The following is a 25,173-nucleotide window of genomic DNA, read 5'->3' as shown; positions in this document are numbered from 1 at the left end:
AATGAACTAAGAGGTACTAATCCTCTTCAAGTTTTGATACACCTTGAAGGTTATGGTGGGTAGAGCAAAGAGGCATTCATCACTTATGCAAAATGGAGATTAGAGACTTAATGAGATACTTAATCAAGCATGAACCAAGAGAGAGTGTAGATACAAAGTAAACTTGCTTATTGAACTAGATGAAAACTTTACATGAGAGAACCTTTAAATAGGGCTAGAGACGGTAGTACAAATGGGTAGTACAAGTCTGTATGAGTCCAAAATGAGCTCCAAATCAGCCCCTAGAATATGGGGTGAAGCCTAGAATGGTGGAGGCTGAAAATGATTCCATATACACCTAACCTGTCCTCTAATACACATAGGACTAGGCACATGACTAGTACATCTCTATGTCTGCCACAAACGGGAGCGCATAACAATATGAAATTTACTTTGATAAATAGAATTTATCACTCCATCGAGATCTCCATGATTTCTTGGCAACGTGTTTAACAATCGCATCTAGATCCACACCAGACCTCACTAATGTCGGATTATTCTAATTCTTATTGCGATCATGTCCATAGAATCTCAAGACCAAAATGCTACAATCATTTCGTCTTTCAAACCTGCACAATAAAATCACACGAGAGAGCACAGATAAATCAGATTCATTTTCGGGGATTCACATTTCAAAGTACTTCATTCATAAAGTCATAAAGCAGAATACTATCAGCACATCACTATCCCTGAAATCCAACAAGAAATCAGTGACTTTATTCCATCTGGGTGATTTGCGACAAAGGAGCGTAGTAACTCCTCTCTTGGGCAGTCCTGTCTTCACCAGATTCAACCGTGTTGATCTGCGGGATCTCTCAGAATAGATGCAGCTAGAGTGAAAGCCTCAAGGTAAAGTTCCAATATCTGAGGAGTATCTGCTAGGTCCTCCTCCTTCATCCATTTCGCATCCAATGCCGGCTAGTACTTGAATTTCACTAAGAACCGCTATATCACTTTACCTTTCACGTTCCTTTCCTTGTGAGCCAGTATCTGTTCAGGAATGAGTATCTCCTCGCTCTCTTCTACTTCAGGTTGCTCCTTAGGCTCCCCGTCGACTTGCACCTCACCCTTGAAAGGTTTCAAGAGACTCACATGAATAGCATTGTGAATCTTCCAAGTATCTGGCAACTTCAGTGTGAAAATACATCATTTACCTTTTCTTGAATCTGGAAAGGGCCATAATATCACAAATTTAGCTTTGGAAAAAGCTGTTTCTTTTCCTTTCTTTTCCTCAGGTGTGCCTTCTCAAATTGTAAGAGCACCCAATCATCTTCGTTCAATTGCAAGTCACGTTGATGTTTATTAGCTGCCTTCTTATGCCGTGCTTGAGACTTCTCAAGAGCCTCACGAACCTTTGCAAAAGCAGTTTTCCAAATCTCTCGTGTACTGTTCCACTTCAAAAATCTGTCTTTGGTGCTTGGAAATGGAGGAACCTTCTTAGTATCCTCGATTACTTCAAATGGCGCCTTCCCCATTGATGAATGAACTGTGCTATTGTAGGCAAATTCCACCAAGGGCAAGTACTTTTCCCATTGAGTCTTTTGATCCGAAATGTAAGAATTCAATATATTCAAAACCACTGCATTTGCTATTTCAGACTGTGCGTCTGTGTGTGAGTGGAATGAGGACGAGAAATGCAACCGAGTGTCAATGTTCTCCCAAAGTGTCCTCCAAAACAAACTAGTAAATCGGGGGTCTCTGTCCGAAACTATGGACTCAAGCATGCCATGTAATCGAAAATCTTGTGAAAGAAAGAATCTCGCCAAATGATCAGGCTTGATCGTATTTTTTATCGAAATGAAGTGGGCTGGCTTGCTAAATCTGTCAATGATTGTCGAAATGCCATCATGCCCACTTTGGGTCAGATAAAAAATTAAATCCATAGCAATGCTTTCCCAGGGAGGGGAGGGTATGGGTAAAGGCTGTAGAAGTCTTGGTGCCTTATGCCTGCCAAACTTGACCTTTTGACATTCCAAGCAACTGCGAACAAAGTCGTCTAAGCCATTTTTGGGCTTTTATGTTTTTGCATTAGTTACACATTTTAAGCCATTTTTGGGCTTTTATGTTTTTGCATTAGTTACACATTTTGCCTTACCTCAACCTAAGATTCTATAAATAGAATGCTTAGGGACTCGTAGTCATTTAGATTGTGTATTGAGAGCATCATTTGCAGAGCACTTGTGCTCTCTCTCTCTCTCTCTCTCTCTCTCTCTCTCTCTCTCTCTCTCTCTCTGTGTGTGTGTGTGTGTGTGTGTGTGTGTGTGTGTGTGTGTGCAGTGTCCAACGTTTTCGGCACGCGTGGCTCACACCCTCCCTGTTGCTCACTCTCACATTTTTGGGGCACCGTGCGGATATGTTCTTGTTCCCTGTCACAAATGGGTGACGCGGCAACAGACCCGGACACACATTGAAATGCGCCCGCCGACAGGCTGACGTGGCAGCCAACGAAAAACCCGCCGCGAAACACACTAACATGCTGACTTGCAGGCCATACGGACAGCTGTATGGATTTCCACTTTTCACGTTGACAACCGTACGAATTTTTGGAAATTATGTTGAGATGCTTTTGGGGCTTGAATGCTTTAATTTTTAAATGTTTTTGGGCCCAATGCTTTTGAGTAAGAATCTTTTGACTTTAATGATTTTTGGGGCTCTACTTTTGGGCATCCCTTGTACCAATAAATAAGTGGGCTATGCCTCACTTCTTAGAGCATCTGGACGCAGAGTCTGAGAGTGAGCACCTACCCACTCTTGTACTTTGAACACAGATTAATACAAAAAGAAATACCGAAAGGGGTGCCAGTCTTTGGGGCCAATATCTCTAGGCACAGAACTATGCTGGGCCGTGTCGACCTAATTGTGAATTGTGAACTGATTCGAAGTGAATCTCTCCTGGTAGAATCTTGACTTGGGGTGTCCAAGTTTGTTACAGTGGTATCAAAGCTCGGCCGATTTCTCTTCTACCGGGAAATCCGATCCTTTTCTCACGACACTTATGGATTCTAACAGAATTCAGTAGACTTCTTCTACATCTGCGAATGTAGGAGGAGATCGCGGAGAAGATTCTCATGAGCAATTAGAGGTAGAGTGCGGCCCACCTTGGCCTACTCAGTCTGAGATTGAAGAGATGGAACGTCGACAGATGATAAATAAGATTTTGAAGGATCCAAAATTTGCAAATTTTTTGACTCAGCAATCCCTCGAAGAAGTGTACACCCAGTGGCAGAAGGCCACAGAGCCACCCATCGAACCGGCATTCAAGAAACCTCCTCCTACGAGGATGTTTACAGAGCAAGAATTAAAAGAGGTGGTTCAGACACAGATCAGCCGCCTTTTGGACGCAAACAATAAAGCCAAAAAGCATGACAAAAGCATAAGAAAGGAACTGAGTTCCCGGGTTATTTGGGTCGTCAATCTACTTTTGTATCGGCAAGAAAGCAGAAGAAGTGTGTACGATTTGAAGGACTACCCAGTTCTTCTTCCTCTTCTTCTTCTGACAGTTCTTTTAGCTCTTCTAACTCGAGCGAAAAGACAGAAAAGGGAAAAAGCGAAGCAAAAAGCAAAGCTTCTGAAAGGGCAAGAAAAAGACAAAGAAGCCTAAATTTTGCCTAGTTTCTGAAAGTTCTACAGAGGACTCATCCTCAAATAGTTCGGACTCCGACGATCACATGTTTAATGCAAAGAAGAAGTATTTTTATAAAGCCAACCAATATGACTTCCTCGAAGATAAAAGCAAGAAGGTTAGAGAATTCAAAGGTGGATAGTCAATTAAGTTTGACTCTTTTTCTGGATTTCGAGATGCTCCGAGGGCTTTGGCCTTCATACAATAGTTTGACATAGCTTTTTTGGAGGGCATTACTCAGAGCACTCCAAGATTCGGAGGGCTACATTGTAACAGATTTGGACACTCCAAGTCAAGAATCAATCACAACAGCACCAAATAACCACTTCAAAACAATTCACCGTTCACAATAGATTTGCACTGGCCCGACGGATTTTCGTGCCTAGAGATATTGGCCCCAAAGACTGGCGCCCCTTTCGGTATTTCTTTTTGTATTAATCAGTGTTCAAAGTACAAGAGTGGTTTGGGTCTCACTCTCAGACTCTGCGTCCAGATGCTCTGCCGAGTGGGAGCCGAAACCACATAGTTATTTGTTTACAAGGGATGCCAAAAGCAGTGCCCCAAAAGCTTCAAATCAAAAGCCTAACAATAAAATAAAGCAGAGGAATTCTCTTTCTCATAATTGCGTAGAGAAAAAGCAAATTGCCACAAAAGCAAGGCTCCAACGTCGCAAAAAGCGGGATTCTGCCACGTCATCATGCTTGCGCAATTTTCGGGATTTTGCCTTGTTGCCATTAGGGTTAGGGTTAGGATTTTTGGCAGGTTTTAGGGTTAGGGTTAGGGTTTTTGGCAGATTTTAGGGTTTGCAGGTTTTAGGGTTAGGGTTTCTTGAATTAGGGTTTTCAGCAGCAGTAAGGGTTTCGGCTCTTGGGCAGACACGTCATCACTTTGTGACATACCCCCCTCTTGGAAGCATTGTAATCGCCCTCGATTATGCCTACAAAACAGACAGAGGCCATAAACCGTCTTAGCAGACACTGACTGTTAGTACCTACGTACTAGGAATACACATCTAGCACATGTACCAATCGACAGTCACATCACACGACATCACAGGACATCACAGGACGTCACATGACACTCAACATTCATTCGGATCTTAGACCATGATTTATTCGCATCTAGATCCAATCGGGACCTCATAGATGTCCGATTGACTAACACCTATTGCAACCATGTCTATTTGAGATCAATTAGACTGAAATGCTGCAGTCATTTCGTCTATCAATTCCTGCACTTAAACAAGTGAGTTTTATGTTTTTTGGAATTCCATTTCATAAAGCCATACAGCAGAATACTGTCAGCTTTAAGTATCTCTGAAGCTCAAACAGACATCAACGACTCTAGTATCAAAATCAAGGCATCTGTTGACAAAGGAGCGGAGTAACTCCCCTCTTGTGCATCCCACTGTACCAGTTCTCTGGCCAAGCCGAATTCTGGGTTCCATTTGGAATAGACTATGCTAAACCAAAAGCTTCGAGGTAAAGTTTCAGAATCTAAATTTTCCGTGCTCTCACCCGACCTTGAATTGTGAGGTGGATTGCTTTGGTCTTTGCGGGATTCGTCGACTGAATCCATGTGTGTCGTGACCAAAGGGATTGGATTCTCCATAGGTGGAAAATCGACTAAGCTCTTATACCATTGTAATAGACTTGGACACCCTAAGTCGGGAATCTGGCACGACACATGAGAGAATCACTTTAAAGACACTTCACAACTTTATATCACAATTCAATAGAGTAGACACGACTCGGCGTAGTTCCGTGCCCAGAGGTATTGGTCCCAAAGTCTGGCGCCCCTTTCCATTGTTTATTTTTATCTTAATGCTTGAGCAAAGTTATAATATGAGGGTCCTCTTTTCTCAGTGCTCGTCAACCAAACTAAGTGTAGGAGGCCCTCTTTGTACATATTTAAGGCCCATGGCCTCTCAAAAGCAGTACATGTAAAGCTTCAAAATCAAAAGCTTCAAGTTCCAAAAGCTTGAGCCAAAACCACTTTGTGTGATTTGCGGAATTTCTGCAGGTTGCCATAAGTTGGAACAACTTTAAAAGCTATTTTATCTGCCAGGGATTTGTCCGGGTGGCCATACCACGTCATCATTTGTGACACAAAGAGAGATTCTCGTGTTGGAATATCATTGCGCACAAAAAGGCACTCAAAAGAGTATCGTACATTCCATTACTTTTCCTTGAAAGGGAGTTGGTTGACCTGATTCTGTTCAACAGAAAAAACTTTGTAGTCGACTCTCTTTAGCAACAAGGTCTACTACTTGATTCCTTATCCATGTACCCGAGTAAATAATACTCATGTTGTGTTTGCTCATCCCACTGAAGAAATTATGTTCCTCGTAGACTAGATTGTCAACTTGCATTGCTGATTCCACCATCCACTGTAAAGTATCTTGCGATTGCATCTTCATGCTTCTACGAAGTTCGAGTAAAAGTCTGTCAAACTTCTTCATTTTTTCTTCATCAGAAAGGTTTAAGAATGGAGCCACCTTGGAAAGAGTGAACTAATACCCGTCCACATAATCCGTGGCTCGCATGTGCTCCTTTTGGGAAAACTGATCCCACTCTTCATTTATGCCTTCCTCAAAGTGTAGAGGAAAAGATTGCTTGGAAAACTTGATCGTGAATGGATTCTTAAATCTTTTCTCTTAAGGCTTTGGTATAACCCGCAGTCCCCTACACACTTGCATCATCTTCGACTCTTCTCAGAAATTGCTGTCAGCAAAAGCAATTTCAAAAGTATCAACTTGATTGGATCCTTCTCAGGTCTAGAGAGTTTTTTCATATCTTTCCTGGAATGATGGGATTTCTTTGCTATTTTGGACTTGATGTTCATGGATATTCTGAAGGAGAAGTGAGATGAAATTGTGGGTGATAGGGAAAGGAGAATTCGGCGCACTTGTATGATCTTGACCATTCTGCTCCTAGGATTCTCTAGGTTCATGAGCATCTTGCTCTTGTCGTCTTCTCAGCGAGTTGTCTTATCAACTTTCTTGCATAGAGAAAATTTTTACCGACTTCACGAGCTTGCTTTGCAAGTCCTCAAGCTCTTCGTGCTTGCTTCTCTCTTGACTTGCTGTGGCTTCTTCCCATGCTCATCTTCCCCGAGTTGTCTTCCTTTGCAGGGAAAGAGAGGAGACCTTGCTCTGACACCACTGTCACAAATGGGAATTCTTAATGATATCGAATATACTTTGAAGAATAGACTTTATCAAGCCCACACACACACGCACGTACAGAGAGAGAGAGAGAGAGAGAGAGAGAGAGAGAGAGAGAGAGAGAGAGAGAGAGAGAGAGAGAGAGAGACTAGCGATTCAGTACTAGGGGCTAGCAGATGGGCTGGTTGCCCCCCCCACCCCCACCCCCCCTTTAAGAGTATCTTTGTTATTGGGAAGAAAATTTATCATACAAGCACGTGAACCGGACGTATTCCTACGTTCGTTCTAGATCTCAAAGTCAATGGAACTCGGAAGCCTCTGCTTCCCAATCTCAAGGGAAATCCTTAATCTCAGGAACCTCGGTTCCCCACTCAGAATCCTCAAGGACCAGGTTCTCAATTGGGGAACACACTTTCTAGTCTCAAGGCATGGCGTCCCTACAACTATGTTCCCACTCTATACCAACTCCTAAAGAGTTATGAATCCCAACCAGAGAGTCTACTACTCTTAGACCTATGGATTTACTCCCAGTCTTAACCCTTTGGCTTTTCTCATGCAGAAACCCTTACTGGTTGCTGCTCCTACTCCCTGGTGCGAAGGGAGGACACCTGCAAAGAAACACTCATAGATCAAGCCATCTAAACACATCACATGTGAAGACTCGAATTCAGAAAGCAAGTTCTCCGAAGAGAACTCGGTGTAGAGGACCTTCTCTTCCGGATCTACACACCGGAACGGTGTGCTCTCAGATTCCTTCTCGTAGATCAGCCCATCTATGACGTGTATGGGCTGAAAACAGAGAAAATCAGCAACTTATCACGATGGAAACAATATCTAAAGGTACTTCTTCGCAATGGCACTTGTCTACTTGGTCCTCGCATTGTGTGATACGCTTGGGGCAACCGTTGGGGTTCTCTACAGCATCGTCATGATGGCTGAAATCTGCAACAGCATGGGTAGCACTGTGGCGTCCTTTTTTTTTATGCCCGAGGGTGAGAGAGGATGCTTTTGTTATAGGCTTGGACACTCCCAAGTGTGAAATCAATAGCAACACACGAAACAAAAACTTCAAAATCACTGAATTTTAAGAGAGAGAGAGAGAGAGAGAGAGAGAGAGAGAGAGAGAGAGAGAGAGAGAGAGAGAGAGAGAGAGAGAGAGAGAGAGAGTTCCCGCGCCCAGATGCATTGGCCCCAAAGACTGGCGCCCCTTTTGGTATTTCTTTATTGTTGCTCACAATAGGGTACAACTCTTGAGGGTCCTCTCCTCTCAGACTTTGCGTCCAGATGCTCTACAGGGTGAGGCCTCAAGTGCTCCTTTTAAACGTACAAGGGATGCTGCAAAAGCAGAGGCCCAAAAGTAATTAGTTCAAAAGCACTAATCGCCAAAAGCCTCTACTCTCAAAAGCTAAAAAGCACCCAACGTAATTTGCGTGGAAAATCCGACTGTCGTGCCACGTCATCGTTTGTACGGACTGCCACATCAGCATGTCAGTGTATTTTACGAAAATCAGCTGTAGAGTTCAAGCTTCGGGATTTTCTGGGTTTTAGGCCCCTCAGCTAGTGGTCCATAAGTTCTATTAGTTGGTAGCCCCACGACCCATCTTGAGGTTCAGTTCCTCTTGTCCACTCGGCCATTTCTCTTCCAGTTGGGCTTGCCATGTCATCACTTTGTGACATTCCCCCCTCTTGAAAGAATTGTAATCGCCCTTGATTATATGCTTGCAAAAACAGCCAAAGGACAGAAACCTTCTTCACTAGACATTGACTCTATGTACTCATGTACCAAACTCCACCAATCCAGCACTTCTAGAAAGACATCAATCTAGAAAGACATCAATCACTGATCAATCACATTTTTGTTTAGGGCCTTAGATACAAATTTTGATCATTGTAACCATTTAGCAATCACATCTAGATCGTACTGATCTGTTCAAGGATGTCCTGATCTACTAAATCTTGTTACTATCAAATTCATATACTTTCTTTTCACATTTCAATCAAGCAAACCATGCTATGACCATCCCCATAAGACAGTACATCCACATGGCATGCAGTTCACAAATCACACACTTAGTTCTCACACTGAAAACCGTGTTTCAATCATTCAATCAGCCATCTCATTCGTTTAGAACTCTTGATGCACCTAGATCATTGTGCAGTCATCTCATCCTTCTGGAACTCTTGATGCACTAACTCCAGTATTTAATCATCCCATCCAGATAGACATTTTGATGCACTAGAATCTCATTCAGTTCACATTCACTTAGCCATCACAACCAGATCTCACCAAACTCTAATAAATGTCTAGATGCACTAAGTTCAAACATTCATGAGACAAAATGTTGCAGACATTTCATCTTTCTCTACATGTCTCTAACAATACACACATGAAAGAGCATATGTTTTTAGTTCAGTCAAGGAAATTTTCAACCATTGCACACAATTTATAAAGTCATTCCGCAAAATACTATCAACCCGCCGTCAGTACCCTAAAATCTCAAAGAGAAATTAGTGGCTATGTTCAATGTAGGCAATCTGTGACAAGGGAGTGGAATGGCTCCCCTCTTGTGCAGTCCGCACCGCATGTAATAGGCTTGGACACTCCAAGCGAGAAATCAATAGCAACATACGAAGAGAAACTTCAAAATCATTGAACTTTAATATATATATATATATATATATATATATAGAGAGAGAGAGAGAGAGAGAGAGAGAGAGAGAGAGAGAGAGAGAGAGAGAGAGAGAGAGAGAGAGAGAGAGAGAGAGAGAGAGAGAGTCCCGAGGGCTCTTTTATTCTTACAAGGGATGCCTCAAAAGCAGAGCCCCAAAAACAAAACATGAAAAGCTTGAAGTCTTAAAAGCATCTGGTTCCAAAAGCTGCAGCGCAGCCTAGCGGAAATTCCGCCGCAAATTGTGGATGTCCGTACGTCCAACCACATTAGCCGTCTTTCATGTGAACTTTTATTTTAAATTGTCTTGTGTCCCCAGGGCCCATAAGTTGTTGTAACTTATAACTTTCAGTTTGTCCGGGTGGTCACGCCACGTCATCACTTTGTGACACCGCACCAGATTCAACCTGTTGATTTATGAGTAACTTTTGGCATAGACATTGCTTATGGCCCAAAAGCTTCAAGGTACAGTTCTCTCTGAAGAGAATTTCCGAGATTCTCTTCCTCCATCCACTTTGCATCGAGGGCCAAAAAGTACGACCAAATTATCCGGTGGATCTAGCTCACCTTTCAGTTCTTTTCTTGTGCCCTTTGACCTATTGGTAGCCCTTCTGTCCTCCCTGTCCTTGGCACCTCAATCTCGATCTATGGAATTCTTTGATCTACTAATTGATTCCCTTTCCTTTCTTTCCTTGTTTTTAGGGTTTCAAGCCCCTCGATGGCCGCTGGTCCATAAGTTCTTTCAGTTGGTAGGGCCACGGCCCATCTTCAAGGGTCAGCTCCTCTTGTCCACTCGGCCATTTCTCTTCCAGTTGGGCATGCCACGTCATCATTTTGTGATAGCTTTTATAACCCCCGGCTGCATGGCAAGAATAGGGGTGTTGGGGTCTCTTCCTTGTAAAAATAGAGCATGTCGCCTAGAGAGAAGGAGACATAGTGCATGCTGTTTCTTTATATATATATATATATATATATATATATATATATATATATATATATATATATATATAGAGAGAGAGAGAGAGAGAGAGAGAGAGAGAGAGAGATCCACCTCGTCAGCTTGGAGAGAGGACTCACATTGATTGGGCCCTGCTGCCTCTATGCGGTTGTTTCATGAGACACGTATGCTAGATGCTGATTTTGTGGCAGAACATTATGACATTGGTCGTGGGGTGACAGACAGACTGCTTGAGATTGCTTCCGCCGTTCCTTCACAGTGGGATGCAGTCATGCGAGGCACGGTTCAGATGCCTCCCCATTGTGGTTGGGAAGGCCTCTTTGCTCAGAGCACTCTCTTATTAGCTCGTTTAGACACCATGCTATTCACAGTTGATACTGACGAGTCTCAGGGGATTCATGCTAGATTGACATGTGATGCCACCTCTCCGCACCTTGCTGTTAGGGAATAAAGGCCTAAGTGCCTTGTACTTATTAACTTATAAGTTAAAAGACTTATAAGTGAGGGGGCCCAAGTGTGAATGGCCCCCTAGTCACTTACTCATATACTCAAAGGTCAAGCCCAAAATGTCACGATTGTGACTTTTCCCAAACTTCTACGAGTTCTCTCTCTCTCTCACGTTTTTCTGCGTGTGCTTCTTCTGCGCCACTCTCCTCTTCTCCTTCACTCCCATTGCATAGAGTAGCAAGTGGGCTCTCTCTCCTGCTCCCCCACACATGGTATCAGAGCTTTAGGGTTTTCAAGAGAGCCATTTTCGCAACACAGGTCAGAATTCTGTTCTTGCTCGCTGCGGGAAGGATATTCAACCGTTTTCGATCAACTCTGTCGGGAAGGGATCCTCTCACCGTGTAGAATCGACCTCCGGTGACAGTTTCCCCAAAATTAGGGTTTCAAAAACTGGCGAACAGCAGCCTATTTCTGCTGAAATTGACCAATTTCGGGGTCAATTTGATGCAATTTCATTAGGGCAAGTCTCACAGGTCAATCTTACAGGTGTTTCCACCAACGAGGTTCTGAAAATTCAGCAAAACAGGTGTTTACAGGTCTGATTTTTGCCCTAAAACAGGGAATTTCAGCAAGCAAATGATGTATACACCTTGTGGAAACCTTTGGTAAGGGTTTGGCAGTGAATGTACGCCGTTTTGGGGTGATTTCGCGTGAAATTTGCTCGCTGTTTTTCTGTAACAGCAAGCTGTTTTTTGTCCGATTACGCACATTTGGGCGTGTTTAGGTCGGCAAAACAGGGTTTCAGTGTTTGCAATCACTCAGAATGGCTTCTAGCAGTGAAAGTGGCAATTTGTTGCACGTTCACAAGCTTGAAGGGGCCCATAACTTTGCTATATGGAAGAAGCAATATTATAATGTGATGTTGCAGAAGAAACATGCGAAACCTATTAAGTTACAGGGTGTGAGACCGAATGATATGGAGGTTGAAGAATGGGAAGAAGTGAACGAGTTGGCTCGCTCCACGATCATGCTTTCGGTGTCTGACAATTTACTCTTCAATGTAGAGAATGAGCAGACAGCATGGGGCATGTGGAAGCGTTTAGACGAGTTGTATGCCCAGCAGAGTGCTGCCAGTAAAGTGTATTGGCTTAAGAAGCTTATGGATCTCCGCATGAAGGAGGGCACGCACATGTCAGTGCACCTCAATGAATTCAATTCTATTTTCAGCCAACTGACAGAGCTGAAATTCACGATTGATGAGGAGTTCAAAGCTACTTTTCTGCTATGCACATTGCCCGAGAGTTGGGATGTATTCCGGACAGCTCTTAGTAACTCAAGTGCGTCACTTAAGTATGCAGATGTAGAGAGTTCTCTCTTGATGGAAGAGATGAACAGGAAGAACACCACAGGTGGGTCTTCTAATGCATTGCACTTGAGAGGCAGGTCTCAACAGAGGGAGAAATCTGACAGTAAGGACAGGGCACGCAGCAAATCTCGTAGGAAAGATGTTGTGTGTCATCATTGTGGAAAGAAAGGGCATTATAAACGGGAATGCTATGAGTGGAAGAAAGAGAAGAACAAGGGTGCTGAAACTGATGCAAAGGACAAGGGAAATGCCAAGAAGAGCACTGTGTTGATTGAGGAAATCAATGTTGCTAGTAGTTGTGACAGTGACAGCAGCACTGATGTACTCAATGCCTCTTCTGTGGATGCACATACCCTTGCTATGGGTTCTGATGTGGACATGCATACTTGGATTCTTGATTCAGGTGCCTCCTTTCATGTAACACCTCATAGGGATTGGTTTACACAGTACTCAGGTGAGGTGCAGGGCACTGTTTATTTGGGAGATAACTATGCATGTGACATTGCAGGTATTGGCAGTGTCCAGTTTTCCTTTGCTAATGGTATGACTTTTGTTTTGCACAAAGTGCGCTATGTGCCACAACTCAAGAAGAGTTTGATTAGTATAGGGCAGCTAGATGATGCAGGCTATCACACCACTTTTGGTGATAGCAAGTGGAAAATTTGTAAAGGGGCCCGGATTGTAGACAAGGGTTGTAAATCGGACACTTTGTATCCTTTGCATGTATCTAGTGTGCGTGACCATGTTGTCGCCGTAACCGAGCAGCCAAGTGTTTCTTTGTGGCATGGCCGGTTGGGACACATGAGTAAAAGAGGAATGGAAACTCTGTCTAGTTGTGGTTATTTGCGGTGTTTGAGGTATGCTGATTTTTCTCATTGTGAGCACTGTATTTATGGTAAGCACAGTCAAACACCGCACAAAAGGTCTCTTTCTTTGAAGTCTGACAGGTTAGACTTAGTGCATTCCGATGTATGTGAAATGCCACAGTTGTCCTTAGGGGGAAAGAAATATTTTGTCTCGTTTATCGATGATGCTACACGTAAGGTGTGGGTGTATCCAATACGTGCTAAAAGCGATGTTTTGGATACTTTCAAGAAGTTTCTTGCGTTTGTTGAGAATCAAACAGAAAAGAAGCTTAGGTCTTTGCGCTCAGACAATGGGGGGGAGTATGTATCAAAAGCATTTATTGACTTTTGTGCTACTAAAGGTATTAAAAGAGAGCTCACGGCTCCTTTTAATCCCTCTCAGAATGGAGTTGCAGAGAGGTTGAACCGGACTATCCAAGAGAAAGTTCGGAGTATGCTGTCACATGCTGCATTACCTCATGGTTTTTGGGCAGAAGCTGTGCAAACAGCTATTCACTTGATTAATCGCTCACCTAGCAAGGCTTTGGGTGGAAAGGTGCCTAAGGAGGTGTGGTCTGGCAAGCCACCCTCATATGCACATTTAAGAGTGTTTGGTTGTGAGGCCTATGTTCACATTCGGAGTGAACTGCGCACCAAACTAGAACCAAAGTCTCATAAATGCATTTTCCTAGGATATGGAGAGGATGGTGAAATGGGGTATAGATTATGGGATCCCGCATTACGGAAAATCATACGCAGCAATGATATCATCTTCAATGAGAATTGCATGCACAAACAGCCCACAAAGGTCGAGGAAGTGCGCCGGGTTGTTTTTCGTGAAGATGTTACATATGGACAGCCAAGAAGGCCCAATGTTCAGCAGCCTTTACATGCTGAAAATGGTGCTGAAAATCAGCCATTAGCTGCTGAAAATCAGCCCCAACAAGTTGCCATTGATGCACCACAGGTAGGGGAACAGGTTGATGCTCCTAGACCGCCCGTTGTTGCGATGCAACCGGCTGAACAGCCTGCTGTTTTTGATGGTTTACAGGCTGAAAATCCACCTGTTATGGATCATTGGGTGCGTAGGTCTACTCGGGTGACAAGGCCCCCCGATAGATATGAACCGTCTTTGGACTATGTCATGCTTACTGATTGTGGTGAGCCGTCTTGCTATAAAGAGGCTATGCAACGGGAAGACAGTAAGAAATGGTTCAAAGCAATGGTTTCGGAAATGCAGTCTTTGGAGAAAAACCATACATGGGACTTGGTTGATTTGCCTAAAGGGCATAAGGCTCTGCCATGTAAATGGGTTTACAAGACCAAGGTCACATCTGATGCTTCTTCTAAGTACAAGGCACGTTTGGTTGCTAAAGGGTACAAGCAAAAGCATGGTGTTGATTTTGATGAGATTTTTTCTCCTGTTGTAAAGCTTGCCACATTATGTCTTGTTTTAGGCCTGGTTGCTTCTGAAGATATGGAGTTAAAGCAAATGGATGTCAAAACAGCGTTTTTGCATGGCGATTTGCTTGAGATGATCTATATGATGCAGCCAGAAGGTTTTGTGTCAAAGGGGCAAGAGAAGAAAGTATATAGACTCTTGAAGAGCTTGTATGGTTTGAAACAGTCTCCCCGTGCATGGTATCACAAGTTTGATACATTCATGAGGTCTCAAGGATACAAAAGAAGTAATTCTGATCACTGTTTGTATATCAAAACGGTAAGTGATGGATCTCTTCTATTGCTGATTTTGTATGTTGATGACATGCTTATTGCGGGTAAAAATGTCACGGAGTTGGATGCATTACATCAAAGCTTAAAGAATCGCTTTGACATGAAGGATCTTGGTGATGCTAATCATATTTTGGGCATGCGTATCTCTCGAGATAGACCCAACAGGCGTCTGTATCTATCTCAACGAGATTATGTTAATAAGGTGCTACATCGTTTTCATATGGATGGGGGAAAGGCACTTGGTACTCCGCTGCCTCCATATGTAAAACTGACTGCACATGACTGCCCAAACACAAATGATATGCGGGCTGAAATGGCCAAGATTCCTTATGCATCAGCCGTTGGCAGTTTGATGTATGCTATGGTTGCTACACGTCCGGACATTGCATTTGCGGTGGGAGTGGTAAGCAGGTACATGAGCAATCCTGGCAAAAAGCATTGGGAAGCAGTGAAGTGTATCTTGAGATACTTGAAAGGCACTAAAGACTTGTGCATTTGTTTTGGGAAGAGTGAGACATCTGTGCATGGCTTTACAGATGCAGATTTTGCTGGACATCCAGATTGCAGGAAGTCTACCTCTGGATATGTGTTTACATTCACAGGAGGTGCAGTTTCTTGGATTTCTAGACTGCAAAAATGTGTTGCTTTGTCTACCACTGAGGCTGAGTATGTGGCTGCCACTAAGGCATGCAAAGAAGCTTTGTGGCTCATGCGTTTGGTAGAAGAGCTTGGCATTAAGTCACCGGTTCCTGTGCTACACTGTGATAGTCAGAGTGCTATTATGCTTGCAAGGAATCCTGTTTTTCATGCCAAGACAAAGCACATAGAGGTGAAGTATCATTTTATCAGGAGTGTGCTTGATGACAAGAGCATTACACTTGTCAAGGTGCACACAGATGACAATCCTGCAGATCTTTTGACCAAGAGTCTTCCAGCAGAGCGGTTTGCATATTGCCGTCAGATGATGGGTGTTGGATGAGTAAGTGCATGATCAGCTGATGTATCATAGTTAGGTGATTCTTTGATCTCCCAAGGTACATTGCCTTTAGGTGGGAGGTTGTTAGGGAATAAAGGCCTAAGTGCCTTGTACTTATTAACTTATAAGTTAAAAGACTTATAAGTGAGGGGGCCCAAGTGTGAATGGCCCCCTAGTCACTTACTCATATACTCAAAGGTCAAGCCCAAAATGTCACGATTGTGACTTTTCCCAAACTTCTACGAGTTCTCTCTCTCTCTCACGTTTTTCTGCGTGTGCTTCTTCTGCGCCACTCTCCTCTTCTCCTTCACTCCCATTGCATAGAGTAGCAAGTGGGCTCTCTCTCCTGCTCCCCCACACTTGCCCTTCCCGGAGCTCGATAGGAGGCCATCAGAGTAGTTGGCTCCCGCGGGAAGCGTCGTTGTGTTGACCCTCGTTTCGCTTCCGTTGATGCTGCACTTTGGAGGCTTTGGGTGTGGGAGGGTCGTGCCCTATCTCAGCTTTATTGGGACCCAGGCGAGTGGCATTGGCCTTACTTTGACCCCACCGGTGCACCTGTATCCTTCTTTGAGTACACTGTCAAGATTGGACGGTTAGCATTGATGAGACAGCAGCCATAGCAGCCCACTCGTATGCGTTTTTGGTTACATTCAGGCCTCTCCCATGCCTATCTGCAGCAGTTTTGATTCGCCATCTGGGATTCACATGCGGCTCGTCGTATTTCTTTCTTCATGTGGATGATTGCACATGCGGGACTTCCAGTTGGGACTTGGCTAGCTACTATGGGTCATGATCCGTTATGTACTCGCTGTCCTTTGCGACTACTTGAGTCACCTGCTGTCTTTGGTCATGCTCAGCTTCCCATGTAGTGTGGCTTGCAGTTTGCTTTCTACTTAGCAGAGCCGGTGTTCAGCATGGATTTCTTACTTGGGGATCTGTCTCATGGTTGATGCCGATGCCCGGCCCCCATCTTTTCTCCGAGGACTCAGACACAGATCCAGCCTTTATGCTCACATCGGCTAGTTATCGGCGAGGTACTTTGGCTATGCTACCACAGATTGCTTGGCAGGGGGATTCTCAGACACGTGATGAAGTTTTTTCATTCATCACTAGTATTACACTATGGAATGTTTGGAGAGCTCGTTGTCTCCACATTCTAAGTGCGACTCCGCAGCTCCTTCAGGATACCCTCACTGCCATTTGGCTGGACATCATTCATACCCTGATTTGGCAGTGGGATTCTTCCTCAGGTACATCTCGAGCAGCCGAGGCTCGCCGATTTGCCTTCCTTCGGCGTTGGCACGATCCCCACTCTTCTTCACACTTACAGGTGGCCAGATTACGTGGCATTATGCCCCTCCTCGGTGGTTTCTCCTCCACTCATCACACCGACCACCATGAGATTGTTCTAGTCGAGTTGTCACTATAGTGGCTCTCCTCCTTACATTCAACTTGTACACCCCACGTGATAGGCTATTTTGGCATCCGCTGGGGATTATATTGTACTCAGTAATATATAGCCCTGACTTTTTCACAGAGAGAGAGAGAGAGAGAGAGAGAGAGAGAGAGAGAGAGAGAGAGAGAGAGAGAGAGAGAGAGAGAGAGAGAGAGAGAGAGAGAGAGAGAAGGGGGCACCTAGCTTTTTGGCCATAAATTTGGCAAGTGGGCGGCAGGACACTTTCAAAACGGTATGAACCTATTAAAAACACAATAAAAACTTATCAGCTGAAAATTCAAAATTATGCTTACACAATCATAACCCAGGTGTCCCTAGATGTAAGAATGGCGAGTCACCTTAGGGCTACAAGACTCCTCATTTGTCACTTATATGCCCACTTGTTGGGCCCTCACCAAAGCATAACATATCCTTCTTAGACTCATGAAAGAAAGCAATGTCTCAACATCCCTTGGGTGATGCACCAATTGTCGTTGGCCCCTTCTAAAAGCATGTCATGCAACTGCTCTTGCTTGCTTTGCATCCTTAGAAAGGGTGCATCGGGAAGAAGTGTTCGACCATCCAGGAACGGACATCTCTGATTCGTCATAGGATGGGTGACATAGAGCATCGTGAAGGAGATTGTATCGTAAGTTCGGTAGAAAGGACTAGGTGATGGGTATTCCTGATGCGTCACAAGGTGGGTGACGGGTGCATCTGAAAGGGAATATCCATAGTCGGGAGGAAATTCCGGACTGTGTTGGAATTGTGCATAAGGAAAAGCAAGCACTTGAATGAAGATGGGTTCAGAGGAAACTTTGAGGAAAAACAGATGCTTTTTGAGAAAGCGGGATTGCCTTTCGGGAAAGCAGATGCTTTCTCACAAGGAAGTCTATGTCTGCATTGCATTTGTGCATGTGGTTGCATCCGGGGACGCCTGGGAAGTGTTGTAAAAGGCATTGTTTTAAACTTATAAGGTTTTATTGAGTTTTTGGACAGGTTCAGACCAATTTTAAAATATGCTGGCCGTCCACTTAATAAGTGGGCAGCCACTTAGAAAATAAAGCAACAAAAGCCAGCCAACGAATTCTCTCTCCCTATTTCAGGTAGAACAGAAAAGAAAACACAAAAAAAAAAAACGGCCGCGATCTCTACGTGAGCAGCTATTCGTGCCGTGGGGAGGGAGCTGTAAAAGCACCACATGCCCTCACTGAAAAGAGGTTGCGAGCGCCAGCAAGAGAAGACTATGCCGCCAGAAGACGCGAGAGATCGCGAGACTACGAAGTACGGAAGTAGCTTTTCCCGCGCAAGAGCGACAGGTATTTATTGTGGATTCGCCATACGAATTGTTGTCACGTGTTTGCGTGTGTGTTTGCAGGTACTTCATCGCGAAGGAGAAGCGAGAAGGCTTCGGCCTACGCTTGGGAATTTCGGGAACGGAATTCAGAAATTGTCTGCGGAGTCTTGACTCCGAGTACAGACAGAAAAAGGATTGAGAGATTGTCTCTCGGATTTCCCTTACGGAAAGGGACGACCATCGAGTCAAAGATTTAGAACGGAGGGGTTTTCTCCGGTTCTTGTGCTTGTAAAAAGATTATCCCTAATAAAGAATTCTCTTTAAGGGGGGGGACCAGCCCATCTTCTGGTCCCCAGTACTGTGTCGATCTTCTCACTCTCTCTCTCTCTCTATCTATTTCTCTCTATATCCTTTGGCTTCAATATTAAGTGATAAATTCTATTTATCCGAGTATATTTTATATTGTTATGCGCTCCCGTTTGTGACAGTGGTATCAGAGCATGGTCTCCTTTCTTTCTCTGTAAAGGAGGACGACTCTGGGAAGATACGGAAAGAAGCCATGACAAGCCAAGAGAGAAGTGAGCAGGCGGAAACCTAAGTCCTGTAGGAAAAGCTCGCAGAGTTGGAAAAAAAAATTCTCGACACAAGACTTGGGATTCTCTGAGAAGGCAACAAGAGCATGATGCTCAAGAACCTAGAGAATCCAAGGAGCGGAATGTCCGAGATCGTTCAGAATCCAGAAAATATCCATGAACGTCAATCCAGAACCATAGCCAAGAAATCCCGTCATTTTGGGAAGGATAGGAAGAAGGTCTCTAGACCTAGGAACACTCCAGTCAAGTTTGATACTTTTGACGGAAGGGAAGATGTCCTGAAAGCTACCGCTTTCATTCGACAGTTTGAAGTTGCCTTTGCGAACGGCAATTTTTGAAAAAGCGTCGAAGGTGAGGCATGTGACCAAACACCTCAAGGGGATTGCAAGTACTTGGTGGTATACCAAAGCTGTGCAAGGAACTTACAACAAGACTTGGATTCAATTCAAGGCTGAATTTTCGGACAAAATTTTTTTCCTCTACACTTTGAGGAAGGCGTCTAAGAAGATTGGGATCGGTTTGTCCAATAGGAACACGAGCGAGTCAAAGCAAGCAGTTGTTCACTCTTGCCAAGGTAGCTCCATTCTTGATCCTCTCTAAGGAAGGAAAGATGAACAAATTTAACGAGACTTTTGCCCAAATTTTGTAAACCCATCTGCAAAATACTTTGCAGTAGATGGTGGAGACAGCAATACAAGCTGAAAGTGTACACCTCAGTGTACATAGAATCTAATCCCCACAGTGGGACGGGAACCATTGAACACAGAAACAATGAATTTTTGTTACCTCTCCTCGAAGGATACGTTGCTATCCGGAGAAAGTTTGGAGTAAGGGAATTCAATCTAACTCCTGAGTTTTTTGAATAGAAGACCCTCAAACTTCAAGTGAGAGGGCAGGTCTGATCAAAGTTACGTCTTTGAGGATAAGTCTAGCCAAGACTGATCACTCTTGAGTGCTTATGAGAGTAGGGTTGAGTCAGAACATTGTTTTATACGATGAACTACTTTGCTTAACCATCTGGAAGGTCCATAATTGATCTGGTATCCGGTAATTCTCGAACAGATTACCTGCTACTGCGGGTAGGAAATTATGAAGGAACCATTCTGAGCTTTCAAGCAAAGAAAAGCTTTCATGAAGCTTGAATACTCTTTAAGCCCACACCCCCTACACGGTAAGGGAAGATATGGTAGTGCTTTTTGCACAAGTGAATGAACACTCTCTTTAGGAGGGAAGGAACAAGCGACGACTACGGCTTGTACTTGAGGAATCCAGGGATTAAAATCCTAGATTATTTGATGAGCGGGTTTTGCTCTAAGATTGAGCCAAGGGATCGTCAAGTTTAGCATCTTCGCTCTAAGGATCTTACAAGGGAAGGTAATTTCCCAGGTTCATCGAAACTCTAACACAGCTTAAGAATTATGTATACTTTTGAGTACATGGATAACACACGAAGATGCAGACCTATGCTAAGAAACTGGACAGGAGTTTGTTATACTCTCTTGAGCGCCTTTTTGCGCGCAAGGATATTCCGACACGACAATCTCTATTTGAGGTGTGTTCGGTAGAAGGAATTTGAGTTTCTCTACGGAGAAGAGGTTTTTTGATGGTCGTTGATCATTGAGTATGCTATGTGCTTTTACCATTACAGTAGCAACTTTTGGTTGCGGTATATGTTTCTCCATGAGCATGTCAAGTAGCATTTACACGCTGCTGGAATAAATTCGAACTATTATATTCGTAAGAATATAGTTTGCCAACCGTTTCAAAATGGTAAGAATTACATATGGGAGAACATCCCTGAGAATCAAAGAGGGTTCGCTCTATTGTGAACCGGGTTTGAACGTACGTTCAGAAAATGCTATGGCTAGAATCCTATCTGCCTGAGATTTTGCAAGTTGTCATTGATGCTTGCAAGGTGAATCATTTTTTATGATTTTGCAAGAAAGAGACGCTAATGGGTGTCGGGAAAACACTGCTAGTGGTAATAACTCGTAGGAGAATAAGATTGGAAGGAAGTGCCGTCGTGCACAAGGAATCTTTGGATTGGTACCGTCCGCCTACGTTGAGCGACGGCTCGGAACAAGAACCTTCTTTAAGGTGATCGTAAATTGTGAAAGAAAGACATCGAGCTTAATGCTCTATGACTTGGGCATTCCCTATGTGGGAGGACACAAGAGGTTTAATATCCTCAGGACTAATAGAGCAAGATTATGTGCAAGGACAAAGACCTAGATTGATTTCTAGGAGGATTATTCTTCTCGGGATTGAGAACGTAGAATTGAGTTAACAGATTCTCGAAAGACGCGAATGACGAGGTCTTACATGGCTCGTAAGTTTGATGATTGCCCTCGAGGTCTCTTTAATTGTTAATTTTTGTTTAATTTAAATGTTAAGTTCTCTTTTGAGAAAGGACTAGCTCAACTCACCATTGAGCAAGATTTGGAATCTTTCCGGTTTCTCTCTGGTAGTTCAGTTGGACCTCTACAGTTGAGGACAACTGTTTATAAGTGAGAGGGATGTTGCTAAATTGGCTTCATCTTACAGAAAAATAATTCTAAATGAATTATTGGATTTATAAGTGAGAGGGTTTTCTCGCTTGGAACACCAAGGAAAAATAATTCTAAATGAATTATTGGAATGTTAAGTGAGAGGACTTTTCTCATTGGAGACATCCGAGTACGGAGTATTCCTAGTGCGTCATTTAAAGTAATGACGGGAACACTGAGAACGGGAATATCTGTAAGGCCACCAGGAACGCGTACTTCTGATGCGTCACATCGGATGGGTGACAGGGAGCATCGGGATGATGTATCCGACCATTTGGGAACGGACATCTCTGATGCGTCATAGGATGGGTGACATAGAGCATCGTGAAGGAGATTGTACCGTAAGTTCGGTAGGAAAGGACTAGGTGATGGGTATTCTTGATGCGTCACAAGGTGGGTGACGGGTGCATCTGAAAGGGAATATCCATAGTCGGGAGGAAATTCCGAAATGTGTTGGAATTGTGCACAAGGAAAAGCAAGCACTTGGTTCAGAGGAAACTTTGAGGAAAAACAAATGCTTTTTGAGAAAGCGGGATTGCCTTTCGGGAAAGCAGATGCTTTCTCACAAGGAAGTCTATGTCTGCATTGCATTTGTGCATGTGGTTGCATCCGGGGACGCCTGGGAAGTGTTGTGAAAAGCATTGTTTTAAACTTATAAGGTTTTATTGAGTTTTTGGGCAGGTTCAGACCAATTTTAAAATATGCTGGCCGTCCACTTAATAAGTGGGCAGCCACTTAGAAAATAAAGCAACAAAAACCAGCCAGCGAATTCTCTCTCCCTATTTCGGGTAGAACAGAAAAGAAAAAACAAAAAAAAACGGCCGCGATCTCTACGTGAGCAGCTATTCGTGCCGTGGGGAAGGAGCTATAAAAGCACCACATGCCCTCACTGAAAAGAGGTTGCTAGCGCCAGCAAGAGGACTCTGTCGCCAGAAGACGCGAGAGATAGCGAGACTACGAAGCACGGAAGTCGCTTTTCCCGCGCAAGAGCGACAGGTATCTATTGTGGATTCGCCATACGAATTGTTGTCACGTGTTTGCGTGTGTGTTTGCAGGTACTTCATCGCGAAGGAGAAGCGAGAAGGCTTCGGCCTACGCTTGGGAATTCCGGGAATGGAATTTGGAAATTGTCTGCGGAGTCTCGACTCCGAGTACAGACAGAAAAAGGATTGAGAGATTGTCTCTCGGATTTCCCTTGTGGGAAGGAACGACCATCAAGTCAAAGATTTAGAACGGAGGGGTTTTCTCCGGTTCTTGTGCTTGTAAAAAGATTCTCCCTAATAAAGAATTCTCTTTAAGGGGGGGGACCAGCCCATGTTCTGGTCCCAGTACTGTGTCGATCTTCTCACACTCTCTCTCTCTCTATCTATTTCTCTCTATATCCTTTGGCTTCAATATTAAGTGATAAATTCTATTTATCCGAGTATATTTTATATTGTTATGCGCTCCCGTTTGTGACAGTTCAACTCTCCTCGTTGTATGGATCTTTGGTGGTATTTAGTCAATACTATGCATGATGGAGCTGATGGTTATATTGTCTTGTGGGTGACTATCACGGGTCTATACCTTGCATTTCCTTCAAAGGTGAATCTGGGCTTATCATGGATTCATCTAGGTATATAAGATCTTTATTAAGGTCTCTTGGGATAGTTTCCTACGACGTTAAAATTCTGTGCTTCCTCTTGAATAACAGGTCTTGAGTTCAACTCTCGTCGGATAGATCTTTAAGGACTCTTGGGATAGTTTCCTACGACGTTAAAATTCTCTTCTTCTTCTTCTTCTTCTTCTAGCTCCATTCATTCTCTCTTCAATGCCTAAGCCCACCCTAACAACTCCAATCAAGCGCTCATCATGCACTATCCTTCATATCGTGTCATCTCTATGTTCAGACTGGAGAGCCACTCTCCAACGAACACTAGGGACTCTAAAACCAACCATGCTTTTGTCACTGAGAGGGTTTAATCCACCAACTCGAGTGAAGTTTCTGCTATTATGGTTTACACTAGATTTGCATTTTAAAAGAAATTGAAAGAGCAAAGAGGCTAATATTTGCCTTTTGAAGGGTTGATGTAAAATCTTCCATTTCTGTAGGGAAGGAAAAACTGTAGTGAAACCCAGCTTATGAAATTGAAATTTTACTGTTCCATTTTAATCCTACCGCTAGCTCAGATGATCCCTTTTTGCTATCAGTTTTTATGCTATGCTTCCAAATAGTAGGAAAGATATGATCCATAAGTTCTCATACCAAAGATGTTCCAGGTTCTAATGGAGGACGACCTGGCAAAGTCTTCACCTGTACCTTGGTACCTGCCACTCGATACAAGCCGGCTCTCTGTTTCTAGTTTCCGTCTGACAAAAATGGGGCGGCTTCTCACCCACAATGTGGTGAGCCAGAGATTAGCTTTGTGGTTTCAATGTGAATTTTGCTTGCATGTCTTCTTGTTGTGAACTGAACTGGTGAAAGTATTTTTTTTTTTTTGTTGCTTTAGGTGAGGTTTTTGGAACTGGTTGGCCTAGCTCCTCAGGGTAGTCTGCGTGTCAGCAACTTTTTAGAGAAAGCCGCAGATGGATTGGTTGCTGGGGGAAGGTGCGTTAAGAAAATAAATCTGTCTCACATTTGTTGGAACTCGTGTTTAGGATAGAGAGCTTAACTTCATGCCCTGTGATCATTTGGCAGGACTGAGATCTTCACACCTATGTATTTTTTCTTGGTGCGCAAGCCTGAAGCATCTTGAGACTTTTAAAGATTTGCGTCAGACAACACAAAAGGAAAGGTTTTTAACCAAGTTTACCAATTATTGGTAAATCAAGAAAGTTTTCTGACTACTACGGTCTTCTTACTGTTTCTGAGCAATCTCAAAGAGTTTTGAACACCATGATTTTTTGGATACAACATCCTTTGTACACATAGCTTGTCAGTGAAATTACTGAAGTCTTACATTTAAATATATCTAGTAAGATGTACATACGCGACAACTTAAAGGTATCGTTGAGGTTTATCTTAACGTCTTAGGAATCAAACAGCTCGGCATTTGAAGCTCTTTTTCATGTCGCATGGTAGCTAGCACGGTTACTCTCTTCTCTGTTTGTCCTTGCGTCTATTATTTCTTGTCTTGTGTTGTTGCTTGTAGCCTTGAAAATTGCATGGGCACGGGCACCATCATAGAAACATCTACTCTCCCATTTCAATTGATTCCCATATGAGAGAGAGAGAGAGAGAGAGAGAGAGAGAGAGAGAGAGATTGCCTCTTTCTTGTATTTTCTTCACTACAATTGGATATAACATCTACAAACCTTGGCAAAATTAGCTGGCTTAATTGGCACAGACACATCCATATGTAATTAAGCAATGCATTTTCAAAGCACACAAAAAGTCCAGTTATGATTGATCAGCTCGTTTGCAGTGTTTAATGGCAAACCATGCTGGTTTCAAAATTGGCATACTCAATTGATACAAAGTACTTTCAAAACGAACACGTG

General features: G+C 43.5%; 1 protein-coding gene across 1 annotated transcript in view; it reads left to right on the top strand.

Annotated features, from left to right (window-relative positions):
• Positions 1-24,735, top strand: part of SMT1 (sterol methyltransferase 1) — a 117,074-nt gene extending 92,339 nt beyond the window's left edge. The window contains exons 11-13 of the mRNA XM_086515054.1: positions 23,953-24,078; positions 24,183-24,280; positions 24,371-24,735. Coding sequence (XP_086371180.1) covers positions 23,953-24,078; positions 24,183-24,280; positions 24,371-24,428 — 282 coding nt within the window. The 3' untranslated portion in view covers positions 24,429-24,735. The remainder of the gene's footprint in view (positions 1-23,952; positions 24,079-24,182; positions 24,281-24,370) is intronic.
• Positions 24,736-25,173: the final 438 nt, after the last annotated feature.

This window comes from Adiantum capillus-veneris, chromosome 6 (assembly GCF_014529385.1).
Source record: "Adiantum capillus-veneris isolate H3 chromosome 6, ASM1452938v2, whole genome shotgun sequence".
Classification (NCBI taxonomy): Eukaryota; Viridiplantae; Streptophyta; class Polypodiopsida; order Polypodiales; family Pteridaceae; genus Adiantum; species Adiantum capillus-veneris.
This window is presented reverse-complemented; position numbering and strand designations above follow the sequence as displayed.